The 24025-nt window shown below is 38.4% G+C and overlaps 1 protein-coding gene across 1 annotated transcript in view; it reads left to right on the top strand.

Moving 5' to 3' along the window:
- LOC111858229 (leucine zipper protein 2-like) overlaps window positions 1-22076 on the top strand; it is a 42965-nt gene extending 20889 nt beyond the window's left edge. The window contains exons 2-12 of the mRNA XM_023839811.2: window positions 531-642; window positions 1814-1884; window positions 3549-3630; window positions 13921-13983; window positions 15606-15668; window positions 15966-16028; window positions 19567-19641; window positions 19786-19953; window positions 20837-20932; window positions 21193-21258; window positions 21744-22076. Of these exons, the coding sequence (XP_023695579.2) occupies window positions 531-642; window positions 1814-1884; window positions 3549-3630; window positions 13921-13983; window positions 15606-15668; window positions 15966-16028; window positions 19567-19641; window positions 19786-19953; window positions 20837-20932; window positions 21193-21258; window positions 21744-21773 (889 nt within the window). The 3' untranslated portion in view covers window positions 21774-22076. The remainder of the gene's footprint in view (window positions 1-530; window positions 643-1813; window positions 1885-3548; window positions 3631-13920; window positions 13984-15605; window positions 15669-15965; window positions 16029-19566; window positions 19642-19785; window positions 19954-20836; window positions 20933-21192; window positions 21259-21743) is intronic.
- Window positions 22077-24025: the final 1949 nt, after the last annotated feature.

Genomic DNA, 24025 nt, shown 5'->3' with positions numbered 1-24025 from the left:
GGATTCAGTATTTTGCGGCAGATTAAAGGTTCTCTGAACAGCTATTCTGATGTTAGACTGATGTTGAGGAAGTCCTTTGGTCAATGTCACAAGTGACTAGTCGCGTCTGAGCGCCCTCCTGGCAGTCCCAATGACAGATGACTGAAAACAGGAGGCTAATTAGCAGTCCATGGGAGTCAGGACTACCAGATGCCATTCTACCTCTATTTCAAACCTCTTGCTAATTCTTGTACCCTCTGCTGTGGAAGTCCATTAATCTTTCCAAGCATTAATCCCTCCATCTTCTGGCCAGAGGTTTAGGTTGTTAGCATGTACAGCATGAGTGGAATGAGAGAACTAAAGCAGATACACCTTTGACTAACAACTAGAGTAAAATGAAGAAATGTGTGATTACCAAATATGAAGCCTTATTCTATATAATACTTCAGCAGTTATAGCATCCAGGTCTGAATACCAAACATACCTCACCCTTGCTGTCTCATATCCAAAGTCTGCATTTTATATGGTGGTTGTTTTCCCTCTTATGTCAGACAGAGGTATGTGGACCTTGAGCAGAACCTGAAGAACTTGTTCAAAGAGAGGAGTGATGCTTTGCGCCAGAAGACCAAATCAGCATCAGATGGCATAGAACAATACCTTCAGGTCAAGATCCACCATTTCTCACCGACAATTACATGACCACTTTACAGACAAAGTTGAAAGAAATCCGTAGTAAAGACACACAAAAAACACACACATATGTTATAGTAAATATATCCACAAATATGTGATTTGTCCTTTGTCTTAGACTGGTGGTTTCTATGAATATGTTTCATTGCATTAAGGATTCATAGGAAATTAATAAAATGGTAGGTGATCTACTTCAATGTAAAAAAATACAAATCAGTGCTGTCTGTAAAACAAATGAGCAAAAAAAGAAATTACAAGCGTACATGTACATAGTATTGTAGATAGAAGTACTGTACACTATACCCTCCACAGAATTTCATTACTAATGGGAACAGAAATCAGGACGGTAAAGTATAAATTCTGTGTTTAAGGGATATATATAATGCAATACATAGTTTGCAATTTGGTTAGAAACAGATTCATGTAATACCTTGAATTCCTCTCTCACACCTTTGCTTCATAGGAGAAACCATTCAGGTTGCAGTTCTTACAATGAACCCACAATCTTCTGGTTTAGCTTTCCAAGTACAATTTCTTAACTAGGTAAATCTGTATTTAGAATAATAGAGCAAGGTTCAAGCATGATGTAATCGTTTTAAACTGCAGCATAGAAAACATTGGTAAAGTGAACAACCTATAAAGTGTTTCAGACCAAGACATCAGGTAATGGTTCAAAACAAGAGAAATTACATAGAACAGAATGTACTACGGCTGAGGAGACACAACAACTGAAATAAACCATCAATAAAGTCCTTTTTAAGATGGCTGTTTGGTATTAGTAGGGTGCATGAGGAGGGCCTTGGTGGCACTCGGCAAGGTCATCACCTGTCACTTCTGCCTTCAGATTTAGAGCTAGTTCACTGACTGTCACTATTGTCATTATTTATCCTGTGTCCATGGAGAGGTGCGATGGAAGACTACCAAGCTTCCACTGTGCATTTTCAGCTTTTGTCAGGAAGACCTTCACAGAAGTGTAGTTCACAATTACATAGCCAGTATTTTAGGGTGAATTACTGAACTTTTACTCCAAATCTTAGTTTCCTTTCGCCCTGCATTCCTTCAATCCTGATGAAGATGATTTTGCATGTTGATGAAGTTTAAGGCTTTACATTCAGGAATAAACAAATCTACTTTGATGCTCTAGAATTTGAAAAACGCTGAGACAGTACCGAAGAAAGTCCTTCTGAAAATCCTGGAACGCAGCCAGAAGCAGAGGTAAGCCATTTTTATTCACCACACTGTTTCCTGGTCAAAGTGTAGAAGAAACCTCTACAATGACTTGTGAGTGAGGGATTTTATCACCACACATGGTAACACACGTCAGCACGATAAAAGTATTTTATTTTTCTACCAAAAATTATTTAGTCATTGCAGCCAAAGGAAGGGCCATCCGACTTATAAGGCAGAGCAGCGACCGCTGCTCCTCTAACAAACAGGAGATTTCTGGGATCTGTTGATTGCTGTAGCTGCTTCTGTACTACATGCTGATCGACTGTGAGGCCATCGCAGTCTCCGATTGACCCCCTGACTGTAAACATATAGCCATAACCTATATCCCTGCCTCGCTCAGGCTACATAGCAGCACGCCTTTGAAATACTCTGGTGTTAATTAGCTATCATGCTGTCATCCTGAGTTGACCTATATGGGGCAGACCTGTCCAGGGCGCTGTACTTATTTAATATTTCCTTTGAGCTCTGCCAAACTCTGCAGTCCATTATGCAGCAGGAAGCAACTCAGGAAAGCAAACGCTCCATGACCTTTCCTCAGATTATGCAAATAAATGGAGTATGACTATCTAATCAGTTAAAAAGACCCTGCCATTATAAGAAATTAGAGTATAATTACTTAAATACGGGTGGACTTCTTAATTTATCAGGAAGAGGAATATTTTTAGAAAGTGGCATGTGAATCGCTTCATGTGAATAATAAAATACAAAGACAAATATTAAGAGAAAATGTATTCAAAGGCTACATTTAGTGAAATGACAAGTATTTGATCTGCATAGTGGTGTAACACAAGAAACAAGGCGCAAGAATCCGCATGTCAGACATGTACAGTACGTACACAAAGACAGAATACAGCAGTTTATTTAATGAATCAAAAAACTAACAAACAAACAACTTGGAATATAGAAGCTGGGTTGTGACTCCTTTAAACAGCTCACACATCACTGATGCACTGCCTTCTGATTGGCTAACACATAAGCACTGCTGCTTCAACATGCCCTGTCACATTTCATTACGATTTAGACTGAACTACATTAGCTAATAATGCAGCAGATTTATACCAGCTTTATGTTCACTTATACTGTTTCAGGACGTCCATATAATTCATTATCTTACTAGTATTGTAACAAGACTAGAAAATTCATATATTTTGTTCCATATGTGAACATTGTAATTCACATTAAATTCTGTACTTTTCAATGGGTTATTTTGTCTTTCTTATACTAAAAACAAAATGCAAGTACTCCATGTCCGACATTTTTGTGAAAAATGATTTGTTGATGAGTTTTGTTCATATTTTGCAAACTTTTATAGTAGCTATGTAGTAGAGAACTGACCATTTTATAATGTCAAACACGTCACCAAGAGATCTGTTTGCATCTAACATGATGGTCCTGTTGCTTTTATCTGAATGTTTTAATTATGTGAAACTTGTTTGATGTTTTCTAATCCACTTGTCTCCTATATGTTTCAGATTTCTCCATTTAGCTTTTTAAATACATTCTTGTAAAACAGCAGTGATAAGAAACGATTGTCTCGATGAGGAGTTTTCATTTTTGTAATCATAGACCGTTTAATGTACACAGTACATCCATCCGTCAGTTTTCTACATGTGTGTAACTGAACTGGATGCATGTGGGTTTCTGTGTAGAGATGAGATGAAGTCTGTCCAGCTGGCATTGAAAAAGATGCTGGATGAATTCACTGAGAATGATAAGAAGCAGCAAGCAACGGTATGTAAAACATGTTTGATGTCAATTTTCCTATGTGTATGTTCCTCAGATGCATATTTATGTAGTTATTCAACTACATCACATACCGTTACACATATCTAAAGGCAAGTCACTAAAAAAAATTAGCAAATAACTGAATTCCCCCACATTTATATAAATTCAATTTGTCCAGTAATAATAAAAATAAATCAACAGGTCCTGCAGAACAATTTTCTACTTTTTTATTGCCTTACTTTGACATGCTGTGTATGTTTGGATTATTATTATTATTTTATTAGCAGATGCTTTTATCCAAAGCAAAATATATTTTATAAGTGAAAGCAGGATCAGCCAATCCCTGGAGCCATTGGGGTTAAGGGCCTTGCTCAAGGGCCTAATGGTGACATCACTGCCGACCCTGGCTTCCGGATTGGCCACTTTCCAATTGCAGGTGCGGCAGCCTAACCTGCTGAGAGCCACACGATTTACTGGTAGTAAAAGATGAAGGAAGTGAATCTGGAAGATTCATATATTCATAGGGATGGATGCAGTATTACAGAGGCATCTGGCACTCAATAGAAATTCTATTATTAACATAAAAAAATCCTGGCGTAAGCATCACACAGCAACTTCTGGTCTTCGTGGGTCTTCAGCCCAGCTAGATAACACAGTCCTATTAGTTCAGGCAGAGCCAACCAAAACACTGGCTGAGATTAGGGAAACCTTCCAGGTGAAATTGACATTGTAATCTTGCTTACTGCCAAACAGTGTCCTACATACCCCCAAAATTTAATTATATGCATCAAGAAAAAAAAACGTGCACTTGGAAGACAGAGACACAGGACAGTATGACTGCAAAAATCAAAAGTCCTGATCAGGCATCAAAATGAAGCCAAGGCGATTTGAAGGCTAAGTTTGAAAGAAAAATTCTAAACCTAAACAGAAACCAGTTTAACAAACAGGAAACTTCAGGGGTGTACCTCATTGCCATTTGCAGAGTAATTATTTCAGTTTTATTAACTGAGGTTTCTATTGGCACAAATCAATAGGGATTTTGACAAGAAATCACAAAATCTCAAGCTAGTGCCACTGATCTCCATGTGTGCTCACTGTCACAATCCTGTCATGATTCTTTAGAATAACAAATTTAAATAACATTACTGTGCTGTGATAAAGCATTTACATATATATTTTTATTAATCATTTCTGAGTTCTAATTTATTTTCTATTAACCATTAATACAACAAAAATGAGAAGTATGGTGCAGAAGATGGCAAATATTCACCCGAAATTATGGACAAGTCTGGGCCAGCCTTGGGTGTTTTGGCTGAGCCACCCCTCCCAACCCCTACCACCCAGGGCAGCAGAAAATTGTTGTCAATGTATTCATGAATAAAAACCTTTCCGTAGCACAGGGCATGTTGTGTTTGAAATATTAAAAGCAGTGCAAATAACTGCAATATCAGAGAGTGCAACCCAAGATATTTCTGCTGATGGTTTTCACCCCCTAATCAAATGGCGCCCTAGGCAATCGCCTATGTTGACCTTAGGGCAGGCTGGCCCTGGGGGAACTGGCACAGTGCAGATGGTGAACACCAAATGCAGCATGTTCCTACTCAAGACACACTGGAATTTATGATAAGCAATAACAAAAAAAAAATCTAAGACCTAACACTGATTAATACAGTATATGTTCAATTAAATGTTTTGTTTTGATGTTTTGTTTAAGTGCTAACATTCTGGAATGGATGTGTTAATTATCTTGTCCTGTAAAAAGCAGTCGGCAGGATTATTACTAACATTTTTTGGGTAAATGAAGCACGCAAGCAGCCAGGACAGCAGGGGGACCCAGCGGGTAGCGCCTTCACCTCGCAGCTCTTCCTGTGCAGTTTTCGTTTTGTTTTCAGACGCTCTTTCACAGCAGGCCTTCGGAACGTGAAGGACGCGGCACCCTGAGGCTCAGTGGCAGCACCGTTACAATACTCCCGTTTACTGTTTCGCAGTATCATTATTATTACAGAGTGATCATTTCATGGGACTAATTGAATATGTGTTTTTGTCAGTGGTCTTCATCTGTAGTTTTTTTTTTTTTTGTAGTTTGTCATTTTATTGTTTTGCACTGACCGGTGAGTTACTTTGGACGAAAAAACAAGAGGCAAAATAATAAGAGCAAAATGTCACTGTGAAACGATGCCATCATCTAGGAAGAATATCAATCTCCTTAATTTCCCCTCAGGGATTAATAAAGTTTATCTCTCTATATTTCTAAGCCCCAGGCAGCAGTTACACTGTATATAACACACAGCCTGGAGATCGCTGAGCCTTGAACGTAAGCTGCAGCCTGTGGCCGCCAACAAGCCTGCAGACCATCGGTCATCCATGGAAACTTGGTTAAATGTTAGAACACAGTAGTGTCTGATCGCTATGCTAATCACGCAGGTCGCATTTCCGCTGCCACAGGCTCTGGCGCATCTGCAAACAAAAGCAAACCAGGCCTTTGTGAAAAGCAAGGTTGCAAATGGTTACAAGGACATTTAGAGCTGCCGTTTTGTGTCCAAAACCCGGACCTATTTCAGAAAGTTAAATGTCATCCAGCCCATTACATCTGGCATATTGGCAGCATTTCTGCTGGAAGCTCGGTGATGTTTCATTGACACATGCAGCAGCTGACCAGAGGAATAGCAATATAAATGGATGCAGATCATTATCCTACAAGTGTCCCTTAAATAGGTAGTAAGAATAAATGCATCATAAAGTAAACTAAGAGAGTCAAATCTATAAACATTGTTTAAGAAGTAAAAACAGGTAAGACAAACACACCGTAAATATACCGGTTTGCAAATTAAACACACTTGAGTGGTTTATGTAATATAAGCACACAGTAGAAAAATTACACAGTATCAATTTGTCAAATTAGTGTATTATAAATCCTTTTAAAAAACTTCTTCAAAACATTTCAAAACTTTTTTGGTTTCTACTGTATTATACTGGGTTTAACAACACTGCTATTCCCAAACTGATTATGGTTACTCACCATTAAGCTCTTCTTCTGTGTCAGACTATTATGCAGTAGATTGTTTTTTTGTTTTTGGTGTTGACTGTATCCCAGATAAAGACTGACTTTATCTCAGATTATCTGATATCAAAATGAAGAGTCTACTAGTTGACCATTAATACACCTATGAGATACTAGAGTACTAAAACGAAGGTCATTACCATTCTGGCCTGTTACAGATTCTGTTCAGTATAGTTCATATTTATACCTTATTCATGTACTTTATAACATCATGCATATAAATGTGACCAGTCCCTATTTGTTTTCCTGCCTGATTATTATACTGGGGCCTTTTTGAGGGATATAGATACACCACTGATTGTATTTTTCACAATGAGAACATGATATACAGTACCTGCCATGGTCATCCTTACCATTATTCTTTGCATCTTTGTGTCCCTGGTATGAGAATTAGTGAGCTTGAAAATATGTAGATTGAGTAAGAGCCCCCCCAGTCTGACATTTCCTTATTGCATTGCTGGCAAGCTTGCAAGTAACCTGAAAGTTTTGCCTCCTCCGAAGCTTTTGGCGTAATATAGGTATAGACTGGCAAAACTTGTAATAATTTGGTTTCTAAGGGATAGAAAAACTATCAATGTAAGGGATAGAAACAGCAATGTTAACGTACAGTAACGTACAGTAAGAACAAAACTGACGCAAAAAAGTTGACCTAATCCTTTGTATTTATGCAGGGGCTCCGTGAGGCGGAGGAAAGTTAGGATGATTCCAAGGGCCCCTGAGTGACAAGGGGCCTAGAAAATTTGGAAAATAACTGGATTGGTCTGGACTAGGGGGCCCAATATATTATGCCTACATGGGATCCAAAATATCCAGCAACACTCCTGTATATATGTGGAAAATAGTCCTGGATTTTTTTCAACCCAAAAGAGGTATAGCTACAACCATTTTGTCCATGTTAGCTGAATCAAGGTGAATGTGACAGATTTCTGATTGAAGTTTCAGTGCACAGAAATATCTTGTATGATAGTAGTAGAATATACAAATGAGTTATTCATATTCTGCTCATGACAGCTAACAGAAAAACAATATGATGCATAAGATTTGGTTTCATGTGCATATCCAGAGCTGACTAAGCTAACTGATACAGTTTGATCTCCATTTGTCAGCATCTCTGATGCAGCCTTGAAAGATGTTTCATTTGAAGAGAGATGCTTTATATGCTGTGTCCTGGATGGGTAGCTCCTCCAAAGTCATTGGAATTGATCATCATCAAGGTCGGCCCAACTCGGCACAAAATTGGCTAGGAAAGGCAGTGAATATTAAATAAATCTTGACAGGGTTGTGATACTAATTGATTGGATCTGAACTTTGCTGTTTTTTGAGTTTTAGTTTTGTTTATTATGAGCATTATTGTATCTTCAACATCATATAAATTGTGATGCCTATACATCCTATATGTAATCCTATCAGGGGCGCCGTAAGGGGGAGGGGGGGGGATTAGGATGATTCCAAGGGCCCCCGAGTAAGAGAGGCCCTAAATAAATTGGAAAATAACTGAATTGGTCTGGATTGGGGGGCCCAATATAATATGATTTCATGGGGCCCAAAATCTTCATCAAGGCCCCTGAATCCTATGCATAGGATTATATACCATAGCAAAACAATAAGATAGATACAGACTTTATACAGGGCTGTAACATCTAAAATATAGACAAGTAAATAGTTAAAGATCTTTAAAAAGCAAAAACTTTAAAACCTATTACAACAACATAGTAAGTTAGCTTCGGTGCAGTATACTGATGGAAATTATAAAGCTTCTTTGTTTGAAGGTCTTATAGCCAATTTGTGTGAGTGAGAGAGTCATGTAGTCGGCTAATGGGATCTCTGAGCTGTCAATTAAACTCACGCGCTGTAGCTGAGTCTTTGTGTGGCGTATATCAATGATGTAGAAACACTTTCATTGTACATTCTCCAGATAATTCGTTGGTTTTATGGATAACCCAGCCCAAACAGGAGCATAAAGCAGAACATCAGAGGGAAGACCTGCAGGCTTGGCCATATAGACATTCTGGGCTGGACTCAAGAGAATCTAACTAATATGCTCATCCCAAGAGAGGCCAGAAGAAACCTGCACTCCCAAAAGGTTGACAAGAGCAGAGGTGTAGTGGTGGGTATATATAGGTATATGGCATATACCCACCTCTAAGAAAATGGGATTTACCATATACTCATCTAAAAATGTATATCTGCATATATATAATTATACAGTGTAGCAGTATACCCAACTAAAAGACACTTCTACACCACTGGACAAGAGTAACGTGTTCTAATTGTGTACTATTAGTGGTGGTGCATAAAACTGCAGATATTATTTTTGAAGCTGATGATCATGTCCTTATTTTCATTCACCTTGTTTTACAAACTTGTTCATTCGCGTTATCTTACAAATCCTGTTCACCCTTTGTCCTAGGGGTTAACTGCATCCACTGCACCGTGAATCCTGAAACATAATCTGTCAAGATCAGATTGTCAGTTTATTTCATAGGACAGAGAGAAACAGTTATTTCACATCATTTTAATTTAAACTAAGGACAGACAATAGGAGTAATAATACACTCCCACATGTGTTAGTGCTGTCAGCAGTCATGCCACCTGCAGTTGAGACTAGGAAATCCATCTGACGCTAAGCAGGTTTGGGCCTGCCCAGTACTTGGATAGGAGACCGACTGGGAATGCTGGGTTGCTGCTGGAGGAGGTGTAGGTGTGTGGGAAAAGGGAGCACATCCCTTTGGCCTGTGTGGATCCCAATGCCTCAGTGCCGTGACAGGGACACTGTGCTGTAAATATGGTGCTGTCCTTTTTGATGAGATGTAAAACTGAGGTCCTGACTCTCTGGGGTAAATGATGTCCTGGCTAAAATCACCCACTGTGGATATTTCAAATCGGGCCTGCGTGGTAAGCGTACTGGTGTAGAATGATTCCTGTTATGTCATTCAGGTGGGTGCTACACAGTGGTGGTGGTTGAAACGCCTCCCCGTTGCTTTTGTAAAGTGCTTTGGGTGTCTTGAAAAGTGCTATATAAAATGTAACATTCATTCATTCACTCATTCAGTACTTCCTGTGGGCTTGACCTACAGAAGCCCCAATTCATCATTTGAACCTTGCCACTGGAGAAGGTCAACTAGAGCTTGCATGAGATGCCAAATCAAGAAATTGTTGTCATTGATCGATGGTGTTCCAAAAGTAAGGTCAAACAACTTGTTTTTTAGATGCTGTTGATTGCATTGTGCTAACTCTGAAGAATAAAATTCACAGGGTCTATTGTGACCTTTAGCTCTCATTCAAAGTCTTCATCAACAGTGCTTTACAAAGAAATCTGTGGGTAATTCAATGGGAAGGATGCTCTGGAAGCAGATGAAAGACACCTTCTATTAAGGGAAATAGCCAGAATGCAGACAGAAGTGACGGTGGTATCTCTAAATTGTCCATTAAGTATGATTGTGTATGAGTGAGTACATGTATGTGCATTGTAGGACAGCCTTGTGCACTATGCTGCCTAGGATAGGCTCAGTGAATTTGTCCAGGTTAAGTGATTAGAAGAAAGTTGTTCTATAAGCTTAAAGGAGACAGAACTTGTACTCTACACTACTTATGTCTCTGAGCTTTGAAACCTCTAGGCTAGTTTAAAAGGTTAAAAGTCTTTTCTTTAGATTATTATAATTTATCTTCAATGGGATGCAATAGCATCTCTTTCTAGTCTCATAATAATCAAAGTAAGCATACAAAATGATGGCAAATTGCATGCACGTGAATCAAAGTGAATAACGCAACTATTAAAAAACAAAACAGCACTAACTTTGTATACAATTAACGAAGTGTGCTAAACAGGGATCATATGTAAGCTACGACATTTTGGCACAATATCACATACAGTATTTTTGCAACTAAGTATATAACTAACATAGTAACCAGGAGTCAGAAAGAAGGCTCCCATCACATAAAAATTTAAATGTAAGTGAAATTAGTTTGTAACTAATAGTTTCTGGTCAATTAATACATTAAGAGTGTACTAATACACTATTTGTGACCCCTCAAGTGTTACAAATTTTTTAATCATTTAAACAAACCAAGAACTACAAAATTTGTTGCTTAAATAATAATAATAAAATTGAATGCCAAATAGACTTGGCCAATGCTAACAATCTTAAGAGCATTCAATAACTCATGCAATCTTATTCAGCAACACTGGCAGCCATCTTGATGATCCCCAGTCCCTGTATCAGAGGAAGTCTTGTAGCATCAGAGATGACTAGTCGTGTCACTCCGGTGAACGGGTCAGACCAGAGAATCTATATCTCGTCCCTAGGTCCAGTTCAGTGGCTGCCTTGGTGAAGAAGTCGATGCTAACTATCAGTGGGAAGGTTAGCTCGTCGTCTTTCCTGATGTAAGTACCTATATGCCTTGTCATTTCATTAACATCAGAAGTATCTTTTAGCAGAACAGGTCATCTCAGATAAAATAGCTTTGTGCGACTTGGCATTCTGTCCGTATGCAGAATAGCCTCACCAAGGTCACCTTTATGGGACATACAGTAAGTACAAGGATTTCCCCTTGGAAGTACTGGATCCCTTTTTTACCTGCTTACGATTTACATCTGCAGGATTTGGTGTTCATCTGCAGAGTCCCCACTGCTGTTTGTGTCCTTAGCACCTATCTGACTACCTGCTCAAATGCACTTCTTAAGAGACTAGTGAGTTTTCCTTAATTGAAAAAGACTTTTATCTTGAAATGTGGAGCAAGCGTGCACAGAACTTACAGCACTTTTGAGTTTGGCGGTTCCGGTTTAAGTCATAGTGGATGTGAATTACGCTGTATGGTCGTCCAGTAAAAAAATATCCTGTTTTAGTTTGATAACCCAGAGAGTTTGAAGAAAGATTGCGCCAGCTATAGCCACTAAATATTTAGTAAACAAACCTCTTTGATTTTTAACTTCCATTTGAAACAGAAAACATTTTGGTGCTATTGTAAATCTGTAAGATGATAGATTTGCAACGTGCACAATGAACTGTACCCTTTCCTCCATAACTGATAAGTAACTAGAAGTTAAGATTACTGCATTTTAGCCTATATAGAAACTTGATCATAGTAGCTTCCTAGTCGTCTGCCTCTCTTATTCTGCACATGAAGTGGCATTTACAGCATTGTCCAAAATGAAACTGGGGCATTTCAATCATCATGTTCAATCAAAACATCACTTGCTTCAAAAGCAACACTGAACTCATTTGGTTATTTGCGATGCCTCTGCAATCCTGTGTTATTCTGAGGTGATACCATCCCAAGGTGAAACCGAAATAGATTGTTTAATATTTTCTGCTAGCAACCATGTATTAAAGCAAAAGCCTTCTGTTTTCTGCAGTAGTCATTACTGCTGTATTATGTCCTACTATGTCCACAGCATTTTGATAGCTTATCCATGTCTTTTAAGATGAAGGGAGAATGTGTTCTTGTATATGTTCATGACTTTGTGAATTAGTTCTTTTTTGTCTTTAACCCACTATAGAAAACTGAGTATTCACATAAAATGTCATGTAAGGATTAGTTATTTGTTTTCCTTAATTTCTTTTAGCATTCTTAATAGGTCATATTTTGTAGCATTATTGTTTTATGGAAAAAAATGTTGCTAATTGTAAATTAGTACTAAATTTCTTTTTAAGAGAGGTATGCTTATGGTCTGTCACCTTAGCCTTACGTCTTTTAATTTCCTAGTAATATCACATGATGCCCCTGTTCTGTTAGTTAGTTAATTATCCCAGGGACACAATAGCAATTTTCTACAACTCCAATTGTCAAAATTACATTATCAGTCAGTAATATATGTATATTGATTCAAATCTGAACCAATTGTTCTTTTAAGCAATACTGTGCAGAATATTTAAAATAAATTGAAAATTGAGGCAAAAATAAATTCACTGCTAAGCTATCAATAATATAATAAACAAATATATCCAAGCTATTTAACAATGTTAATAATAAAACATTTACTATTATATTATAGTGAAATGTAAAATAATCACAATCTTCCTATATCCTTTGGTATTTCAGCCTTCTTATCTATAGATGAGGGTCATGGCATCCACATAATTACGGTGTGACGTTCTCAAATGATTTGTTTGCGGGATACGAGTCACTTACAGGAACTACACACTCACGTTCACTTCCCTACAAAGATTCCTTCTTTTCGTTCTTCCGCTTGTCCTCTGAGATATGACATGAATGCTGCTTCCCTCCAGTGAGAGCCAGTGAGGTATGTAAGGGCGTGCTGTAAGCGAGCGTCTGATTGGCTGGAAACTAAACCTGGGACTGAACGTATACTGTACACCTGCCGTGAACGAACGACCAAGTTGGAGAACGAGACACTCAGGCTACTGAACGAGAGAGCCATACCTCGGTTGTGACTGAAATACACCATCTACTGGTGTAGTGTATAGCCTACACGCACAGTGGTTTACCGTGATTTACCGTGTGCCACAATTCGATGTTAGAGATGCAACATTTTCATGATTCAGAATAATTTTAATCAAGGTCTCATTAGCTGACTTTGAAATGAGCTGCTAAGTTTGTGTTTTTAACAAACAGGAGTAGCTGAGGTACAATGTAGAGAGTAAAAACAAATATTATTTTCTCACATGAGTTATTGGTGGTATTTAGCTTACTTCTTAGTACTATTTAGCCTAAATTATAGGCTAGTTTTGACATATCACAACTGTTACAGATCTATTTTATGCGAACAGGAAGTGCCACTAGAAGAAGTTGGTGAATGAAACAGAACAAACGCTTTAGGTGAAATGAATCAAATGAACTGTGTCCCAAAAAATTAGTTATTTTACCCCTCACTACTACATAATGCTACATGGTATCAGTATGGCAATCAGTATGGTAGTCAGTATGGTAGTCAGTATGGTAGTAGCTGTATACCTGTAAGACTTAAATATGCAAATATTGACTTATATGAATTTTTTTTTCAATGCAGAAATAACCTTTTTAACAGTCACTTTTCTCCTATAGCTGTTCATACCCTGGAGTGACATCCCTTCTTCTGTTTATGTCTCTCAGAGTGTCTCCGTGCTGAATTATTTTATTCACTTGACTGTCTTTTCATTCAGGTTACTCTGGACAGAAATGTGCTTCATGTACTGTAGTGATCCCTGGCTATGATTATTTATCGGGGATATGAACAAATCAAGTGGGACGTTTGTGGGACTGTCCCATAATCCCTCTTTTGTATTCGCTCACAGATCAGTTTCCTGAAGATGGAGACGGAGAAAAAGAATAAACTCATCAAGGTTTTGCAGCAGGAGGTGAGTCCTCTTAATGATGAATTTGGTAGCCCGTAAATGAGCTTAGCATCTTAGTACAATAAAATACAATATACAATACATTTATTTTCTATATAGCGCCTTTCACAACAAAGTTGTCCCAAAGCGCTTTACAGGGTTGTGTTGGGATGCATAAAACATAATTAGAGAGAGATACGGAACAGGAAAAAGGAAGGAAATAAATTAAATAAAGAAAGCCAGAAGACAACGGAGGAGAGGAACCAAAAACTCCCAAGTAGGGAGAAAAAAAACCTCTGGGGGTCTAAGGTCAGCTGGCTGCCCCCCCGGCATACTAACATTACTGAAAACAGAAAAGAGTGGACTTGCTTGCTAAAAGGGAGGTATAAGCTGGGATTAAGAATGAAGACAAAGTCCATCAATGAGTCCGTTATCCATGTTGGCCTGTGAAGGGTGGCCATGGTCTTTTCCCCACGTTGAGCTGTGTCGGGCGGCACTGAAGGCTGCGCCCACGATGCACAAACATGCTAAAGACAGACGTAAAAGCTGCTACTCTGCCTTCAGCAGTTCTGTGAGCCCCTGAAAGAAAGGATTGTCATGAATGCCTTCGGACAGACACTGAAGGGCCAGGTTAACTTCTGTAATGAAATAGGCCTGCATATCGTGTCAGGATTCAGTCTTTGATGTAATGCTGAGGGTTAGCAGGAGTTAGCAGTGGAGTCAGAATGTTGTACATAATCATAGAGTTTAATTGTGTTATTTCTCAGTCTGAGAATTAAAGTAATGTAACGGCAGAGACTATAACAGATCTTATGTAATAATTTCTCCTAATTTATAGTTAAAAAGTCACAACAGAGACTGGTAAAATCAGTGCCAGATTTAAATATGCCAAAAAACATTATTTACATATATATTTCTAATGTAAAAATTTACACAATGCATTTCTAGTTTACATAATGCAGATAATGTGTTTTTTATTGTTTTAAAAGTTGCACTGAATTTGTAGTGAGTTCTGTTTGTGATGAGGATGACATTTGAAAACCAGTCTAGTCAGAATCATGATTGACTTGAAGGAAAAAGAAGAAATGCAACAGACACCGATATTTGTGCTTTTAATTTTTTCAGTGAAGAGTGGTGTCTGGCATTGGGGACTAGAAGCTTTTAGCAGAAGATGAATTGATCCAATATTACAGGACAGCCAAGTACAAAATGTATGAGTACAAAAGCTTTACTTTGCACAAGTTCCGGTGCTTGGTTGTCTCTTCGGAAACAGACAATCCATCATTACTTTCAGTGGTAAATGTGGATGAAGTTGTCAAGGTCAGGCTGAGACACTGAAAAATTAGAGTAAACTCTTAATTAGATTTCCCTAAATGATTTTTTTGCTGTCAGCTTCTACGAATTCCTTGTGAAACTTTTGCATTAATAGAGCTTCCAAGTCTTTTTTGCTTTTCCCATTGACTAAGAGGTTATTTTAAAATTACGAAGATGGTTTGCTTTGTACAATGAGCTGTTCTACCAATTATACATTTTGTACTGGGGCAGAGTGACCTACAACCAAAATAGTGCAGCTGAAAATTAATGACCACAATGGGCATCTCAGCCTGGTGCCAACACATTATTTACATCTCCTTTTTTTCCCCCAGAATAAGAGTTTGAAGAACAAGCTTCTCTCTGGCAGCAAACTGTGTGGCATCTATGCGAATGAGGTAGGACCATGTGGAATAACGCAGGGCAGCTCCAGGTTCAGAGTTATTATAAAACATGAATCGTAATGAATAGACTCAGAGCTGGTCTTCATAGCATCTGTGCAGTTTTCCTTTTCTTACAAGGGGATTGTGTCAACCAACAGAAATGGGAATGTTACAATCAGTTATTTCTTCTGCTCTCCCTTTATTTAGATTCTCATTGCCTTAAATTCTTTCATGGAGTTGAAATCATGTTTGCAGCGAACCAAGTAATCCATACTGAATTTAATCAGGCACATACTTTTTGTCTTGTGACAGTCCAGAAAAATCCAAGCACAACTGAAGGAGCTGCGATACAGGAAAAAGGATTTAATTTCCAAGGTACAGCAACCACACTTATCTGTTATCAAAGGATTTTTCCATGACATTTTTCAGTAACACTTTACATGGGGGGACAGAAATAATTAACTTGAGGCAATGATTAACCAGTAAATAAGTGTTAATTACATACTGATCCCATATTTGTTCATCATTAATCAGTGACAGTGGTTCATGTATTTCATGCAGGAACTATTAGTTCGTGATTTGTTCTTGAGTAAATACTTGAGTAAGTAAGTTGTTTGTGCCCCCTCAAAGTAAAGTGTTACCCATTTTTCTTACAAATACCTCAGGTCTGTTCCAGGCACTGCTGTATCATCTGACTGTATTTGTTGATACGACAACTCATTCATAAAGTGTTCATTGCTCCCAATTACATTCAAATTCAGAACTCACAATATGGTTATAGCTGCTTATATTTTTGCCTGAGTATGTAGCTAAGCACAGTATGCTTTCTAAACTTAAACTTCAACGTAATACTGTCTGAAATACCTTTTAAATACACCTGTGTAGTGCAATGTATACTGTAACTCTGTATGTAGGTACTGTTCGTATGATAGGGCTGTTGTTGGCAGTGCACACGTGAGGGTTACCTGTGTAACCTGTCTCGGATATTTAATTTTATTATACATGCAAATTAAAAAAAAGAAGACTCAGCTTCAGCTACAGTGTAGACATGTCCAGTCATTTTGGGAATAAAGCTATTCATTCCACAGTCTGTTATAATATGCTGTTATTTAATCTTAAGTAGTTCCTCTTTCATGGCTGCTAAAGGCATTCCGTTCTGTTTAATTCCAAACGTTACAAAATACGAGTAAACCAACACACAAAAATCATGGCCCGCACATACAGTACAATTCAGTGTTTCATTGGTTAGTTGTGCCTTAATAATTCTTCTGCGACACAAATTACAGGGTACTGGGGTCTCTGGAATGTTGATATCATGTTGATTTATAATAACAAGCCTGACCTTTGACTAAGCGATGCTTCACTCAGAAGAAAGTCCATACAGAGACTGTCCTTCAAGATTATAAGAACTTTTTTAATCATCCCATAAACAGGTGTATGACACAGCAATGCATTTAGCTTCATTATAAATGATACAAAGACCTTATTGTATTTTATAATGACCAGATAAAAATGTATATACAGTTATGAGGGGGGAGACAAAGAAAGTGGCCTAAATTACAGTCCTTTGTAAAATGTGTCTGAATGACAACACTGTTTGAATAAGCTTTCAGTCTGATCAATGGATCCATAGTTAACTATATGAATGTAGTTCCTGATTAAACAAAAGAAAGAGAATGCTAGAAAATGTGACAAATCTATGAAGGAGGAATACTCTCTTTGTGCAGACAGGAATAGTGGAGCACAGAGTATTACAACACAATGAAATTATTTAAATCTGAAGTCCCTTTACTTGTCTGATGGGTGCAGTAAAGAGATACTTTTCAGTGGCTTTTGTGGATTCTGGGACCTGTAAGATAGAAGCCATTCTGTCCTTTAAAGCAGGGTGGGGAGCCTGATCCACGGAGGGCCGGTGTGGGTGCAGGTTTTTGGCATGACCTCTCAATCAGCCAATAACAGTGGGTCCCCAGGACTGGAGTTGAGAGCTACTGCTTTATTATTGGCTGACTGAGAGGTCATCTCAAAAACCCACACCGGCTCTCCATGGATCAGGTTCCCCTCCCTGCGTTAAAGCATGTCTTTCTGCAAACAGACCACATCATTCTAGGCCATTCTGGCATTATTGAGCTTTTGATAGTCCTGCCTCAACTAATAACCAGCTCAGACCTCAGTACTCAATATGAGTATCACCTTGGAGGTATTTTTAGGTTGTTTCATTTCCCTTCCTGTAAAGACAAGTGTCAGTTTTAGAAAGATATTTAATTATGGCAGTTTGCCTTCTGGGTGTGTGGGGGGGTGTCTCTCAGGAGAGACTTAAAACCAGTATGTTAACTTAAGACAAATGTAATGAATTCTATTACGCACTGTTCTCATTTTTTTCTTTCAAATTAATGTTGTGAAATGAAATATGTAATTATTTTAAATGCCAAAACTTCTCCTGCCAGTAAAAAAGTTTTAATTAAAAAGAATTGGCTCAAGGTCAAGTGGAATGTGTCATTTGTAATGAAATAACTGGCCACAACTTAAAAAAAAAATGTTTAAATTAAAAAATAAATGAATCTTATTTCATGGGTATAATCGGTGATTTTATGCCTATTTGTCTTTCATTTTTCAATGTTTTGTATCCAATATACAATATGACATTTTGAATATGAAAAGGAAATTGAACTGAATTGAAATAATACACAAATTCCTTAATAATTTGAGTAATGCACATCTGCCTTATGCCATATGCTGCCTGTCTGCAGACTGTCTGCAGACTGCATGTCTGTGTCTGCCTTACGCCCTGCGCTGCCTGGGCCTGTCTGCAGACTGTCTGCAGACTGCATGTCTGTGTCTGCCTTACGCCCTGCACTGCCTGGGCCTGTCTGCAGACTGTCTGCAGACTGCATGTCTGTGTCTGCCGTACGCCCTGTGCTGCCTGGGCCTGTCTGCAGACTGCATGTCTGTGTCTGCCTTATGCCCTGCGCTGCCTGGGCCTGTCTGCAGACTGTCTGCAGACTGCATGTCTGTGTCTGCCGTACGCCCTGTGCTGCCTGGGCCTGTCTGCAGACTGCATGTCTGTGTCTGCCGTACGCCCTGCGCTGCCTGGGCCTGTCTGCAGACTGTCTGCAGACTGCATGTCTGTGTCTGCCGTACGCCCTGCACTGCCTGGGCCTGTCTGCAGACTGTCTGCAGACTGCATGTCTGTGTCTGCCGTACGCCCTGTGCTGCCTGGGCCTGTCTGCAGACTGCATGTCTGTGTCTGCCTTATGCCCTGCGCTGCCTGGGCCTGTCTGCAGACTGTCTGCAGACTGCATGTCTGTGTCTGCCGTACGCCCTGTGCTGCCTGGGCCTGTCTGCAGACTGCATGTCTGTGTCTGCCGTACGCCCTGCGCTGCCTGGGCCTGTCTGCAGACTGTCTGCAGACTGCATGTGTATCTAAGAGATGAATGGTTGGTTACCATGGTTTGCTAAGTTCAGTAATCCCTTGTGCAACTTACTGCAGCAAATAATTATTCAAGACAATTTATTTCCAGGGAATTAAAGAAACCAAATATATCTGTTCTGATAAGAATAAATCCTGCATAATAGGGCTTTTCATTGTAATAATGTATAGACTAAGTTGGTTGCAGTTGTGGGTAGTTCTGGTCCAGAGAGAAAAAGTCCAGACCCAGATTTTGTTTCAACCAACCAGTTGAGTACTCTGTGACTGTGACTTTTTACACTGAACTGGTTGATTAAAACAAAATCTTGGTCTGGATTTTTACTCTTTGGACCTGAATTACCCAGCTCTGGTTGGTTGATGGACTCCCCTAGACTGCTTTAATTTTCATATAAGATGGCATTGCAGTGTATTGAATGTTCAGTGTCTTGCCTGTACTGTATTTTTTAGTTCCACCTACAAGGCTCACCAAATATATCTTGTTGCCAGGGGCAGCAGCTAGCAGACCTGGAGCTCAGGCTGGTGGAGGCCAAGAAGGAACTGGACAGGGCTGCATTGGACAAGGTAAAATAAGTCATAAACCTATGTAAGCCTTCGTAAGGCAGGTTAATGTTACAAAGTAGGTACACCAATTACAGTCTTATTTCACACAGAGATGAAACGGATACTGTAGGTTGATGTATGAGTTTTGGAATGTCTCTTTCACAGGAATCCCAGCTCAAGGCCCTGAAGGACATTGTGCATGTATGTTTTTCTTCTGTCCTATCCAACAAGCCATCCAAGATCCACAACATATCGGGAATATCTTTTGACGGATTTAAATTCTCCAGACTTGCTAACACATCTGCGGGTACTAGTCCTCAGCACCACGATAAGGTAAAAATACAACGTATTTGGGGAAAGAGTATAAGATTGAAAGAAAACAGTTATGAACAAAAGGCTGAAAACCTACAACAGTCAACTGACACATCCCCCAAGGATATACAAAACTTTATAGCAGTGGCTACAGAAATGAAAACTGGGAACATTTGTTCCCGAGTCACACAATAAAAATCTTATCTTATGAACCCTATTGGAAATCTTTATTTTAAGTCTTAAGAATTCACTGTGAGTGAATATTTCTTGAAGGAAACAATACTTTCATGTACGTCTTAAAAATCTTGCACGTAATTCTTTTTTAATTGGACAGTTTAATAACCATTAACCATTAAGAGGTCGTTTACATGCATTCTTTCCTAAGTTTTTCCTATTGTTGCTTTTATATGCTGTTAATACATAGACACCTTCAGTGACTTCTATCTCATTTTTTAGCTGGGCACTAAAGTCACTGACTCTCTTTTTGAGTTCTTAATGATGTAATTAGAGCTGTAAAGCTTTCTGGACTTGACCCTTTGGGCGTGTAACAAATACCCTTGCACAGAGGGAAAAAACACATAATGTTTGTTAAGATAAAATGTTCTGTAAAGCCAAGGAGGAATTATCCCTGCTAAAAGTGGAAAAAAAATCATTCAAGCAGATTGATTCAAGTGGATTGATTGAATCATATTAGCACTTAAAATTCAGGAACCACAAACAGGAGGACATTAATGCAATGAATGAATTAACCTGTGTTGGTGCTATCCAATAAATGTACTATGCTGCTTTCAGTTGGACTGCATTTTTAAGCAATGCTACTCTTCTTGTAATTGCTGATTATGGTGATTAAGGCAGATGGTTCTTTATATATTTAAAATATACATGATCGAATCTGGCTTCACAGGACATCCCTAAGATTGTACAAGTAGCCAAAGGTAAAGCCCTTTCGTATGTGCAGCCAACAAGGAAGGGATGGTTCACAGACTGCCGAAAGGAAAAGGTAAGGTCAGAAAACCACTGAAGAATCCTCACGTCGATATTCAAGGATATATTTATTATTAAACTTGCAGAAGGACCTGGGATCTATCCCAAGTAGCACAGAGAACAAGATTGGGTTAACCCTGGATGGCATACCAGTGGGGGATATAAAATATGCATTAATATTTAAAACACTATTGTTTAATGTTATACATTTTGCTATATTAAATGTTATTGTTTGATAATATCGAGTTGATATCAATGTCCGTCATTGTCTTACAGGTTAGCAGGAGTTGTCGTCATACAGAACCACTAACAATAAATAATAAAGTACCGTCTCCCGATCAGGTAACCCTGAAAATGTGATTTTTATTTCATTTTGTCGTTATTGAATTTTGTCTAGAGATTACTATTATTTCTTCCCATAATAGTTTACTGCTATTTGACAGTATGAATTACAAAACACATTATGTCATCTGTTTATATATGCAACTAATGTTTCAGCTGATTTTCATGTATTTAACAGGTTTGCATAATTTATGTGAACTGTTCTAGATAATATTATATTAAACTTCATTTCTTTAGTTTCTGATTTATGTATTATCTGATTTATTTGGGAGCAAAAACATTTTTTATAATGGCATTATTATATTTTTCAAACGACTGTAATTCTGTACACTTACACTTCAATGTAATACAGAGTTTAATTAGCTGTTTATTTAAGAAATTGTTTTAAAATATATATTAAATAAACCATATATTCATAGAATGTATATAAAAAATATATACGTAAAATTATTGCTCGTGACCATATATTCTTAATATTGTCATAGAGCCCAACAGCAAGCTGGACACTACACTGATAAGGGTTCTGAAGATTTCTAGAAAACACAGGGACCCACCGGGAAAAGGAACAGCTGGAAAAACACGACGAAGCAAATGCAATGAAAAGATATAAATGATCCCAAAGGACTTTTCAATACTTTTGATGAAAATGCAGTTGTAATTTGGTACAAAAGCATGCTACCCCCCCCCCCCACCCCCCGCCCCACCAACCACTGAAAAAAGTTGAAATTATACAAAACACCTCCAATGTTCAGTTTCTTGCTTGTTCCAAATTGTCACTTTTATCATCTATGGTTTTTATAAGAATTATTAAACTATTTCATGAGCAGCATATTAGTTAGCTGTTTTTAGGATCAAATCATGAAAGAAAAAATAACTTTTAAGATGACTTATGGTCTTATTTGTAGTACTGGTTTTATCATTGAGCTTCAAATAAATGCAGTTTTTGAGTTACTCCCTGGAGTGGGTGATCTCTTTATTGCTGCAGTGAGTTTGAGGACTGAGGTCCAATGGAGTCTGAAGACCAGCTGCACATTAATACAGTGAATTGTTTCATATTTCTCAGGTAAAACAACAAAAAATCCTGGTATTATTTAATCTTTTATGATTATCTGGCATGGCATCCCATCCACGATGTTCCCTGCTTCATGCATTGTTCTTCCTCAGCTCTGCTCACACCCTAACCCTGTACCAAATGAACAGTCGGAAGACGAATGAATTATTGATCTTTGTTGGATGCTTTTCACATGGGAATATGTACAAGGTGTGAGAAGGTCAGTTTGCTTGATGCTTATTGGCTGCTGTTTGCCCCTAAAAAGAAAGGGGAAAGAGATCATTATTTAGCTCTTCATTTGCTGACCTAGACCAGGAGAGAGAGAAAGAGAGAGAGAGCCTGCCTCAAAACACTATCCAGCTTCGACATCTGATTTCTCTTAAATTGAAACAATTTCCCACCACAACCTTATATTGCATGACCATTTGGAAAATGGATGGATGGATGGATGGATTAATGGATGGGCAGATGGGTGAAATAATTACCCAACTACCCTTACATGAGCCACACCTTTATATAAGTTTAGGTACAGTAACAGTGACCCACTGATGGGTTAACAAGATTTTATTTTTTGCTGGTCATTGGTTGCTGATCTCTTTTGCTGATCGTTGTGAAATTTAGTAACTTAAAAAATGCTACAAATTAGGTCCATATGACAGATTCCATTCTCACATTTGGCAATGGAGATCATGACTGAGGTGATAAGGTTGATCTTCCCCTGAGTTACAGTGAGCTTAACTTTAAGTCCTCTTACTATCTGACCTTAGCAGCAGAGAGAACTTCTCTAGTTAACAACAGAAGCAATTTTAAGCTTTGTGCAATGATAAACCACAGTAAAGGTACAGGATGAATCCATAGGACATTCCCCTGCAGCTATCCAATCACATTCACATGGTTCACAATCCACACAGGCTACCAACTCTGAGCTTGAGCAACTTGACTATTATCACTCATCCATCTTCCATACTGTTCATCTAGTACGTGGTCATGGTGACCCTGGAGCCTATCCTAGGAAACAAAGGGAACAAGGCAGTTGCTTCTTAGCCCAGCTTGCTACCTTTCCAGATCAATAATTAAAAGCAAATGATAAAAATACAGTTAATTTATATGAGAATTTTATGTATAATGTCAGTTTTAGAGGACATTTTAAATGGAGCACAATGCATCCCTATTACAGATGCACACATCGATTAAAAATGATGGATTTACCCTTTGCTTAAGCTGGAACGTCCCCCTTTGCTATTAATATTACATAAATTGCAACCTTTTCTGTAAGAAAAGAAAAAAACTTGCTTTAATATTCACTATTTACTATGACTTTCAGGAAAATATTATGGGCAAATTCAGCTGGTCATTCAAAACTGATACCACTCTATCTATGTTACCAAAGAAAGAGAGAAGATCTACTGAAAGAATACAGACACTAATTACAGAAAGAAGCCAAGGACATACCATGGCTGGGGTGAATTGGGTGTGTGGCAATAATTGTAAGATGGCCCTGGTGTCTGTCAGTGGTAGGCTAATGTTCTGTTTGGCTGATCATTGGCTGCTGATCTGTTTGGCTGATCATTGGCTGCTGATCTGTTTAGCTGATCATTGGCTGCCGATTTGTTTGTCTGATCATTGGCTGCTGCTCTGTTTGGCTGACTTGTTGCAAGGCTTTCCAACCAGTGGCAATACTTTTGTGTAAGTATTGTACTTGTTTTCTTGTACTTT

Source organism: Paramormyrops kingsleyae, chromosome 11 (assembly GCF_048594095.1).
Source record: "Paramormyrops kingsleyae isolate MSU_618 chromosome 11, PKINGS_0.4, whole genome shotgun sequence".
Taxonomy (NCBI): domain Eukaryota; kingdom Metazoa; phylum Chordata; class Actinopteri; order Osteoglossiformes; family Mormyridae; genus Paramormyrops; species Paramormyrops kingsleyae.
Note: the sequence above shows the minus strand (reverse complement) of the source record. Positions and strands in the feature narration are given on the sequence as shown.